The 12182-nt window shown below is 34.6% G+C and overlaps 1 protein-coding gene and 2 non-coding genes across 22 annotated transcripts in view; 1 reads left to right on the forward strand and 2 right to left on the reverse strand.

Annotated features, from left to right (window-relative positions):
* TEX11 (testis expressed 11) overlaps positions 1 to 12182 on the forward strand; it is a 196489-nt gene that overhangs the window by 157632 nt on the left and 26675 nt on the right. For all 20 annotated transcript variants that reach the window (XR_014075955.1, XR_014075957.1, XR_014075951.1 and 17 more), the window contains one exon: positions 10545 to 10694. Coding sequence is in view for 10 of the 20 variants with exons in the window: in XM_081566316.1 (XP_081422442.1) it covers positions 10545 to 10694 (150 nt within the window). In the remaining 10 variants the exon portion in view is untranslated. The remainder of the gene's footprint in view (positions 1 to 10544; positions 10695 to 12182) is intronic.
* Positions 11589 to 11658, reverse strand: LOC145537298 (small nucleolar RNA U2-30). The gene has a single exon (XR_014076321.1). It is a non-coding gene; the product is annotated as a small nucleolar RNA U2-30 (small nucleolar RNA).
* Positions 11797 to 11876, reverse strand: LOC145537299 (small nucleolar RNA U2-19). The gene has a single exon (XR_014076322.1). It is a non-coding gene; the product is annotated as a small nucleolar RNA U2-19 (small nucleolar RNA).

Raw genomic sequence — 12182 nt, forward strand, 5'->3', positions numbered from 1 at the left:
ATATTAAAATTTCTATATAGATGCAAAGGATGATCTTTGAAAAGTTGAATCAGATTTGAAGACTTACACCACAGAATTTTTGTTGTTGTTGTTCAGTTGCTAAGTCATGTCCAACTCTTTGTGACCCCTTGGACTACAGCACACGAGGCTCTCCTGTCCTTCGCTGTCTCCCAGAGTTATCACACCACAGAATATAGAGTCCAGAGATAGTGTCACACATGTTTATTTATGGCAAAATTGTGCCCAGTGGTATTCAATAGGGAAGAATTTTTTTCCACAATAAATGGTGCTGGTACAATTAGATACCATATGATTTTTTTTTTTAAATGAAGCTTGACCCCTCCCTCACACCATACAAAAACATCGATTTGAAATAGATTACCAATAAGTTTTCTAAAATGAAACCTAGGAGAATATCTTTATGACCTTGGAGACACACACACAAAAACTACCAACTATAAAAGAAAATATTGATAAAGTGGTCTTCATTCAAATCCCTGCTTTGGGTCTTCAGCAGTGTTTTCTCTGTTTCATTAAAAAAGTATTTGGGAAAAAAAGATACCAAGGTTAGTAAGGATGGGAAGGACCTGGAGCTCTGATTCATTGCTAGTAGAAATGTACATTGGTACAACTGCTTTGGAAAATTGGCAGTATCTGCTAAAACCAAACATGCTTCTATCCTAGCAGTGACCCAACAATCCCACTCCTAGATGTATATTCAGTTGAAATGAGTATATCTATTTACCATAATATGTACCAAAAAATGTTCAAGATAGCTCTATTTATAAGAGGTAAAGATTTAAAACAACCCTAGTAACCATCAACAGGAAGATGGATTAAATAAGTTGTGGTATATTCATACAGTGGAATACTACAAAGCAATAAAAGGAATGAATACTACAAACATTGTGAGCAAAAGAAGTCAGACACAAAGGAATGTTACAGAGTACAAAGTCATTTTTTAAAATAACTTTTTTTGTAATATAATTCAGTTCATATGCCATGCAATTCATAATTAAAATGTATCAGTGGATTTAGTATATTTACAGATATGTGCAACCACCATCAACAGTCAATTTTAAAATATTTTATCACCTCAAAAAGAAATTCTGTACCCAGTTAGGTTCTGTACCCAATTAGGCTTCCCTGGTGGCTCAGTGGTAAAGAATTCACCTGCAATGTGGGAGACCTGGGTTCCATTCCTGGGTTGGGAAGATCCCCTGGAGAAGGGAACGGCTACCTACTCCAGTATTCTGGCCTGGAGAATTCCATGGACTGTTAGTCCATGGGATTGCAAAGAGTTGGACGTGACTGAGTGACTTTCACTTTCCATCACATCCCCATCCCCACATTTCACCCTGCCAGGAGTGCTAAGCAACCACTAACCTACTTTGTGTTTCTATAGATTTGCATATTTTGGACATTTCACATAAATGAAATTACATAATATGTGGACTTTTTGTGACTACGTTCTTTTACTTAGCTTAGTATTTCCAAAGTTCATCTATGTTGTGGCATGTATCAGTACTTCATTCCTTTTTTGTAATCAAATAATATTCCATTGTAAGAATACACTACATTTTGTTCATCAGTTGGTAGACATTTGAGTTGTTTCCATCTTTTGGCTATTATGAATAATGCGGTTGTAAACATTTATGCACAAATTTTTGTGGGGACATATGTTTTTCATTTCTTTTGGGTCATATGGTAACTCTATGTTTAGTCATTTGAGAACCTGCCAAACCATTTTCCAAAGTGGCTGTACCATTTTATATTGTCACCAGTAGTGTTAATGTAGTTGTTGTTCAGTCACTAAGTCATGTCTGACTCTTTGTGACCTCATGGACTGCAGCACACCAGGCTTCTCTGTCCTTCACTATCTCCTGGAGTTTGCTCAAACTCATATCCATCGAGTCGGTGATGCCATCCAACCATCTCATCCTCTGTTGCCCCTTTCTCCTCCTGCCCTGAATCTTTCCCAGCATAAAGGTGAAAGAGGAGAGTGAAAAAGCTGGCTTAAAACTCAACATTGAAAAAACTAAGATGATGACATCTGGTCCCATCACTTCATAGCAAATAGATGGGGGAAAAGTGGAAACAGTAGTGTTATAAGGCTTCTGCTTTCTCTGTGTGTTAACACTTGTATTATCTGACTTTTCAATTCTAGCCATGTTACTGAGTGTATAGTGATTGTGATTTTGATTTCCTGATGACTGATTTTTCTTGACAATTGAGCATTTTTTCATATGTTTGTTGAGAATTTGTATGTCTTCTTTGGAGGCATGTCTATTTAGATCCTTTGCCCAATTTTTAATTGTTTTTTTAATTATTAAGTCATAAGAGTCCTTTATATTCTAGATACAGGTCCCTGATCAGATAAATGACTTTCAAATATTTTCTGCCATTCTTTGGGTTTTTTCCTTTTCTTGATAGCATCATTAAAAGCATGTTTTTTGTTTTTTGTTTTATTTCATGAGGTACAATTTATCTATTTTTCTTTTGTTGCTCTTGCTTCTGATATCATAGCTAATAACGGCCAATCCAAAATCATAAAGGTTTACTCCTATGTTTTCTTTTCTAAAGAGTTTTATAGTTTTAGCTCTTAACACCTAAGTCTTTGATCTGATTTAACTTTTGTACATGGTAGAGTCCAACTTCACTATTTTCCATGTGGCTATACAGAACTATCTGTTTAAAAAAAGCTATTGGGAATTCCCTGGCAGTCCACTAGTTAGGACTCCGTGCTTTCACTGCTAAGGGCATGGGTTCAATCCGTGGCCAAGGAACTAAGATCCTGCAAGCTGTGCAGCATGGCCAAAAAGAGGGGAGAAAAAGTTATTCTTTCCCTGTTCTATGGTCTTTGTCTCTTTGTGGGAAATTGTTGACCACAGACACATGGTTTTAATTACAGATTATCAATTCTGTCCTGTGTGTCTTTTCCTTATGCCAGTACCACACTGTCTTGATTCTCATTGCTCTGTAGTAAATTTTGAAATCAGGACATGTTAGTCTCCAAATGTGTTCTTTTTCAAGATTGTTTTGGCTATTCTGGATCCCTTGAATTTCCACAGAATTTTAGGATCAGCCTGACAGTTTCTGAAAAAAAAAAACGCTGGGCTTCTGATAGGGGTTGTGTTGACTACATAGATCATTTTGAGGATTGTTGCCATTTTAACAATCTCATGTCTTCTAATCCATGAACATGGAATATTTTTCCATTTATTTGCATATTTTTAAGTTTCTTTCAATGATGTTTTATAGTTTTCATTTTACAGATCCTGCACTTCTTTAATTCTAAGTATTTTATTTTTTATGCTGTTATAAATGGAATTGTTTTTTCACTCTTATTCTCATTTTTCTCATTGCTATTGTATAGAAATAGGATTGATGTTTGTACATGGATATTATTAACTTGTTTATTAATTCTAATGATATTTTACTGGATTCCCTAAGAATTTTATTTATAAAATCACATCGTGTATTAGTAGTTTCGCTACTTTACTTCCAGTTTTGATGGTTTCTATTTCTTTTTCTTGCCTAATTTCTTTGGTTAGAACTTATAATACAGTGTTGAATTGCAGCAGTAGTAGAAGTGGGCATCCATTTCTTGAGATATAATTAACATACAGCACTATATGAGTTTAATGTGGACAGCATATTTTCTTTCTTAATATGTTTACAGATATAATTTTCCCTCTAAGCACTTTAGCTGCTCCCATTAGTTTTATTACATTGTCTCTTCATTTTCAGAATATTTTCTAATTTCTCTTTTGATGCACTTATTGTTTGTGTCCTGTTTCAATATATTTGTGAGTTTCCCAATTTATTTTTGTTATTCTAATTTCATTCCACTGCAGCCACAGAATGTACTTTATATCATTTTATACTTTGAAATTTATTGAGGTTTGTTTTATGACCTATCATATTGTCAATTCTGGAAAATATTCTGTGTGCACCTGAGAAGAATGTCTATTCTCCTGCTATTGAGTGTTCTCTAAAGGTCTGGTAGGTCTAGTTGGTTTGTAGTATTTTCCTTCTTGATTTTCTAATTGTTCTAAGTATAATTAATTCGGGGCTTCCATAGTGGCTCAGATGATAAAGAATCTACCTGCAATGCAGGAGATGTAAGTTCAATCCCTGGGTTGGGAAGATCCCCTGGAAGAGGGCATGGCAACCCACTCCAGTATTCTTGCCTGGAGAATTCCATGGACCGAGGAGCCTGGCAGGCTATAGTCCATGGGGTTGCAAAGAGTCAGACAGAACTGAACAACTAACACAACAACAACAAAATTAATTTTAATGAAGTTCAAGAATATCCAACTATATCAGTAATTTCATTAAATATAAATGGTATAAATCAGAGGTCAAGGCACTTTTCTTAAAGGGCCAGTTATATTAATAAATATTTTAGGCTAGCAGGCCATAGGGTCTCAGACACAGCTACTCAACTCTGCCATTACAGGCAGGAAAAGAGACATAGACAATATTTAAACAAATGGACATGACTATTCCCATAAAACTTTATTGCCAAACAAATGGCCAGCCCACAGATTGTAGTTTGATCACTCGTGATCTAAACACACCAATTAAAAGATCAAATAAAGAAAAAAAGAATGTAAGATTGGCTAAAAAATCAACATCCAACTGCATGCTGTCTATAAGAAACTCACTTAAATATGAATATATAGATAAGTTAAAAATTAAAGGAACTGAAAATGATATACTATGCAAACATTAATCAAAAGGAAACTGGAATGCCTATATTAATATAAGAGAAGACACTTTATTTTTTAATATTTATTTATTTGACTGCCTCCAGTATTAGTTGCAGAACACAGAATCTTCATTATGGCATGCAAGATCTTTCATTGTGATACACAGGCTCTTCATTATGGCATGCAGGCTTCTCTAGTTGTGGTGCACTAGCTCAGTAGTTGTGGTACATGGACTTAGTTGCCCTACTACATGTGGGATCTTAGTTCCTTGACCAGGGATTGAACCTCCATCCCCTGCATTGGAAGGCAGATTCTTAACCACTGGACCATCAGGGAAATCCCCAGAAAAGACACTTTAAAACAAGGAATATTACCAGGTATAAGGAGGGATATAATGAAAAAGTGATCAATTAAGCATGACAACATAACTATCCTAAATGTGTAATTTACCTAATGATAGAACTTCAAAATACATGAAGCAAAAGCTGATAGAACTGAAAGGAAGACTAGATAAATCCACCCTGTGGTTGGAGACTCCAGTACACTCTGTAATCAGTAGAAGTCAGTAGATACCCAACAAGGGTGTAGAAGACATAAATAACACTATCAGCCAACTTGATCTAATTGACATAGAATGCTCTACACCAGAATACACATTTATTTTCAGATGAATGTGGATCATTCAATGTAGACCACATTCTAAACCATAAAACAAACCAGAAAAGGGTTAAAATATTAAAATATGAAAAGTATTTTCTCTTACCATAATGGAATTAAATGATAAATCTATAATATAAAATATATGTATGGTTTATATTTTTATTTCCAAATATATATTTGGAAATTAACATACTTCTAGTTGATATAGAGGGAACATTATCAACATAATTAAGGCCATTTATGATAAACTCACTCATACTCAACAAGGAAATACTGAAAGTCTTTTCTCTAAGACCAGGAACAAGACAATGATGCCCTTTCTCACTACTTCTGTTTAATGTAGCATTGGAAGTTCTAGCCACTGCAATCAGACAAGAAAAAGAAAAAAAAAAAAAACATCCAAATTGGAAGGGAAGAAGTAAAACTCACTATTTCCAGATGACATTATACTGTATAGAAGAAACCCTAAATTCTTCACCAAAAAACTATTAGAACTGATAAATGACTTCAGTAAAGTTGCAGGATATAAAACTAATATACAGAAATCTGTTACTTTTCTATACACTAATAATGAACTATCAGAAAGATAAAGCAAGAAAACAATCCTGAATAAAATCACATGAAAAGAATAAAATACCTAGGTTACTCTGAAAACTATAAAACATTGATGAAGCAATTTTAAAATTATACAAAGAAATGGAAAGATTTTTTTCCCGTTCTTGGATTGGGATAATTAATATTGTTCAAATGTCCATACACCCAAAGTGATCTACAGATTTAAGGCAATTCTTATCAAAATACTCATGACATTTTTCACAGAATTTGAATAAATAATCCTAAAATTTATATGGAACCACAACAGACCCTGAACTGCCAAAGCAATCTTGAGAAAAAAGGACAAAACTGGGGGTATCATGCTCCCTGACTTCAGACTATGCTCAAAGCTACAGCAATATAAACAATATGGCACTGCCAAAACAACGGACACACAGATCAATGGAACAGAATAGAGAACCCAGAAATTAACCCATACACCTGTGGTCAATTAATCTATGACAGAGGAGTTAAGAATATACAATGGAGAAAAGACGGTCTCTTCAATAAGTGATGCTGGGAAAACTGTACAGCCACATGTAAAGCAATGAGATTAGAACATTTCTGCACACCAAATACAAAAATAAACTAAAAATGGATTAAAGACCTGAATGTCAGACCTATAACCATAAAACTCCTAGAAGAGAACATAGGCAGAACATTCTGTGACATAAATTATAGCAATATTTTTCAAATCTGTTTCCTAAGGCAAAAGAAATAAAGGCTAAAACAAATACATGGGGTGTAATTAAACATAAAACTTCTGCACTGCAAAGGAAACCATTGACAAAGAGACAAGCTATGAAATGGGAGAAAATACTTGCAAAGGATATGATCAATAAGATGTTAATATCCAATATACACAGCTCATACACTCAGTATAAAAAAAACAGCTCAATTAAAAATGGGCAGAAGTCCTAAACAGACATTTTTCCAAAGAAGACATACAGATGGTTAACAGGCACATGAAAAGATGCTCAGTATCACTAATCATTGGAGAAATGCAAATCAAGACCACAGTGAGATATGATCTGACACCTGTCAGAATGGCTATCCTCAAAAAGATCGCAAATAACAAACATTGGTAAAGATGTGGAGAAAAGGGAAGCCTTATACACTGTTGGTGAGAATGTAAATTGAAGTTCCTCAGAAAACTAAAACTACCATATGATCATGTAATTCCTTCTGTGTATATATCTGGGAAAAAAATAATAAATTTTTCAAAAAGATACATGCACGCCAATGTTCATAACAATTATTTATAATAACCAAGATATGGAAGCAACCTGTCAACAGATGAATGGATAAAGAAGATGTGGTGTGCATAAATGTGTGTGTGCTGCTGCTGCTAAGTTGCGTCAGTCATGTCCGACTCTGTGCGACCCCATAGACGGCAGCCCACCAGGTTCCTCTGTCCATGGGATTTCCCAGGCAAGAATACTGGAGTGGGTTGCCATTTCCCTCTTCAAGGGATCTTCCCAAACCAGGGATCAAACCTATGTCTCCTTCATTGGCAGGTGGATTCTTCACCACTGAGCCCACAATGGAATATTATTCAGCCATAAAAAAGAATGAAATTCTGCATTTGTAACATGGATGAACCTAGAGAATATTACTCTAGTGAAATAAGTCAGACAGAAAAAGACAAATACTCTATGTTATCCCTTATATGTGAAGTCTAAAAAAAGTAAACCAATGTACATAACAACAGAAACGGATTCACAGATATAGAGAACAAACTAATGGTTACCCATGGGGAAAGTGAAGGGGGAGGGGGCGATACAGGAGTATGGGATTAACATGTACAAACTACTATGTATAAAACGGACAAGCAGCAAGGATATGTTGTACAGCACAGTAAAATATAGCCATTGTTTTGTAATAACTTTAAATTGAATGTAGCCTATAAAAATATTGAATCACTGTTGTACACCTAAAACTAACAATATTGTAAATAAGCTATGCTTCAATTTTATCTTTTTTATTAAACTTTTTGTTTTGTGTTGGAATATAGCCAATTAACAGTGTTGTGATAGTTTTAGGTGGATAGCAAAGGGACTCAGCCATGCATATATATGTATCCATTCTCCCCCAAACTCTGTTCCATCCAGGCTTTTACATAACATTGAGCAGAGTTCCCTGTGCTATACAGTAGGTCCTTGTTGGTTATCCATTTTATTTTTTTAGTTTTTTCTTTTTAAAAAATTTATTTATTTTTGATTGGAGGATAATTGCTTTACAGTATTGTGTTGGTTTCTGCCATACATCAACATGAATCAGCCATAGGTATCCATATGTCCCCTCCCACTTAAGTCTCCATCCCACCCCTCTAGGTTATTACAGAGCACCTGATTTGAGCTCCCTGCATCATGCAGTAAATTGCCAGTGGCTATCTAATTTTACGTATGGTAATATGTATTTTCAATGCTGCTCTCTCAATTCATCCCATTTCCCCACCCACCATATCCACAAATCTGTTCTCTATGTCTGTGTCTGTGTCTCCATTGCTGCCTTGCAGATAGGTTCATCAGTACCATCTTTCTAGATTCCATACGTATACATTACTATATGATATTTGTCTTTCTTTTTCTTACTTACTTCACTCATATAATATATAACAGTGTGTACCTGGCCATTACAAACCCCCTAACTTTTCCCCCCATCCTTCCCCCTGGCAATCATAAGTTTATTCTCTAAGTCTGTGATTCTGTTTCTTATACTTCAGTTTTTTTTAATGTACATTTAAATAATCAAATGGATCAAAGAGAAATTCATAGGGGAAATTAGACATAGTTTGAAAGGAAGTGAATGAAAGCACAGCATATAAAAATTTGGAGGTACAGCTAAAGTCGTGTTTAGACAAAAGTTTGTAGAATTAAATGCCTCAATTAGAAAAAGATCTTAAATAATCTAAGCCTTCACCTTAAAAAACCAGGAAAAAATGATCAAATTGAACCAAATTAAGCAGAATGAAAGGAATAATATAAGCAGAAGTCAATAAGATTTAAAACAAGAAACAATAGATAAAATTGATGAAAACAAAAGCTGTTTTGTTGTTGCTGTTTGTCAATGCAATTGAGAAACCTCTAGCCAGGCAGATCAAGACACAAATTAACAGTGTCAAGAATGATAGTGTAGACATCACCAAAGATCCTACAGACATTAAAAAAAAAATAACAAGGGAATATTCTGAACAAATTTATGCCCATTGATTTGAAGGGTTAGATGAGACTGACAAATTCCTTTGAAAGTCAAACTACCAAAACTCCCACAAGAGGAAACAGATAACTTGAATTGTCCTATACCCATTGAATTCATAGCTTAAAACCTAACAGATTTTAACCAAGTGAGGTTTGTCCTGGTTTCAACATTATAAACTCAGTTAATTCACCATATCAGCAGATTAAGTGACAAGATTCAACATCCATTTATTATAGAAACTCTCAGCTAAACAGAAATAGTAGGGAAGTTCCTTAACCTGATAAAAGCCATCCATAAAAAATAAAACCTACAGCTAATGTCATTTTAATGATGAAAGACTGAATACTTTCCCTCTAAGGACATAAACAAGTCAAGAATATCTAGTCTCACTACTCCTGGTCATCATTATCCTGGTGGTTCTAACCAATGCAATAAGGCAAACAAAAGAGTGGGAAAAGATGTGTAGAATGTAAAAGATCAAATAAAACTATCTGTATTTGCAGAGGACACATAATTCTCTATATAGAAAGTCCAAAGAATCTACCAAAAAAGTTACAGGAACTAGTAAATGAATTAAGCAAGTCACAGGATACAGGTCAATATTCAAAAGATGATTATAGTTCTACATGCTGTCACTGATGTTCAGTAATAAAACTTACAATCAGTAGTGATAGAAGTCAAAATAGTTGTTAAACTCTGCAAAGGTGGTATTAACTGGAAAGGAGCACGAGTTTTGAAAGTGTTCTGTATCATGATTTGGGTTATATGGGTTTTAACAGACATAAAGATTCATCACACTGTTTTAAGATTAATACACTTGTTTATTGTATATATACTATACCTCAAAACTTTTGAAAACATTCAGTCTAATAAGGGTGATTGGAAACCAACTCAAATAGTATGATATATGCCACCTGATACAAGATTCTGCCCATGGTGATAACCAAGAAATAAATATTATTGACTGACTGAGTGAAACAGTTGGGAAACTTTCCCTTACTTAGTTCAAAATAAAACTACAGTTGTTTTATATTGCACTGAATCTTCTGGTTAACTCAGTCATTAAAGTAAGGCAGGTAAACATTAGATTTGAATTAGATAGCAGCAAGACTTTTCCAGGCTATTTAGAAATATCATGGCAATAATTTCAGGAAATGTAGACAACTTTAGTGAATGCATTTCAGGGTGTGAAAGTATTGGTAAGTTTATAGATTTAAAAATGTAAAAGATGTATCTAAAGGAGCTGAGATAACCTCAAATTGTAAGTAGAATTAATTTTCCTCAATAGGAAAATCTCCCCAGAAGAGAAATTAGAATAGGAGAGAATAATGAAATGTAATCACAGAGAATGTTGCACTTTTGCCTCTTTCTTAGGGGACTTCTCAAGGGATCCATGCGAGACATTGCTTGTCCTGTATGAGTTTGAAGTGAGAGCCAAACTGAATGACCCATTCCTGGACCACTTCCTGGAACCAGTGTGGGAACTACCTCATTTAGAAAGTAAAGCATTTGAAACAATTGCAGGTAAGAGCTATATTTGTTTTTGGAAGGCTGATACCTATTTAAATCTTACTACATTTTTCTTTATTCTCTCTATTCTCTCTTTCATCCAGGTGGGAAGCAATGTATCCCCATAGAACTTTGCTCTCCTTCTCTAATAGCATTCTTGAACTATTTTGTATTACAATCATTTGTGCATTTATCTTATTCTTTATATGAAATTATAAGCTCCTTAGAATCATGAGTAATAATTACTTACATTTGTTGTACTTACAAACCCTAGCAAAGTGCATTGCTCATAATAGGTGCTTACATTTATTTTGTGTAGAATCAAATAATGTAACTACACAATAGGGATAGTAGCTCAAACTTAAAGTTTTGCTCAGCTAGCTAGAAATAGATAATCAGCTGCTTCACTAATCAAAGGTGATACAATCTTAGTCATTTATTAAAGTGTACAGAGAAATATTGGTGATATGTTTAACATAATTGCCAACCTCAAATTTTTTGTTGGGCTATAGGTGGTATTTGGGGACTCAGCCTCTGTGGGGCTATACTGCAAGACATGGCCTAATTATCTTCCCTTTATATCTTTCACCCTCCTCAGGAGCCTGTATATGGCTAATATAAAGGTATTGGATAGCCCCAAATGTATAAGAGTCACATTTGCCTTTCCTTGTCTTGGCAAGACAGAATTTCTAGGAACATGAAGCTAGTGGTGTATAACTTATAGCTATGTAACGGTGACCACTGCTCTTGAATAATGGAACTCCAATTCTAGAGGCCTTGTGAATGCATCTAGAAGTTTTGAGAGTTTTATCTCTGATAAGTACTCTTACGCCAAGGGTTTCCTGTTTTTAATATTAGATAGAAACAGTATATTGTAGTATAAATCTGGGGTTTTTTTTCCATTAATTCTGAGCTCAGATCAAGTGTAGAAATTTTCATAGTTATAAAGGTCTATAGTAAAACCTTTTTATCATTGCTCAGAACTGATCAGCATTGCATATACACACACCCTCAGTCCACTCTCATTCACCCACCAGTAAGTTCTCAGTTATCCACTGTCACCTTTACACATGCACACACAGACACACACCTTATTGTTTTAAATTATTCTTTTGCTTTTTGGAACTATAAAGATCATGTATCTGGTAAACTAAGAGGTTTTCTGATGCTCAGATTTGACTGCTTTCATTATTGATCCACTTCAGTGAAAGCAGATCGTGGAGAATATAAATGTGATTTGATTAGTACCTTTTTACTGATCTGCTTTCTGTTTTTTCTTCATGTGCCTCTCCTTCACTTTGGTTCATAAGATTATTACTTAGCCCATATGACTGTGTACTGAGTCACAGAAACAGTAGGTTCTCTGTTGATGTTTACTGGAAAAAATATATATATATATATGTATAACCTACTGATCCTACCATGTTACTCTGCCCAGAAAGTAGAAGCTATCTCTGAAAGGCACCATGGATTCATCATATTATGAAATTCATTTTTTGAGTT

Source organism: Giraffa tippelskirchi, chromosome X (assembly GCF_054371585.1).
Source record: "Giraffa tippelskirchi isolate mGirTip1 chromosome X, T2T-mGirTip1v1.2.pri, whole genome shotgun sequence".
In the NCBI taxonomy this organism is placed as follows: domain Eukaryota; kingdom Metazoa; phylum Chordata; class Mammalia; order Artiodactyla; family Giraffidae; genus Giraffa; species Giraffa tippelskirchi.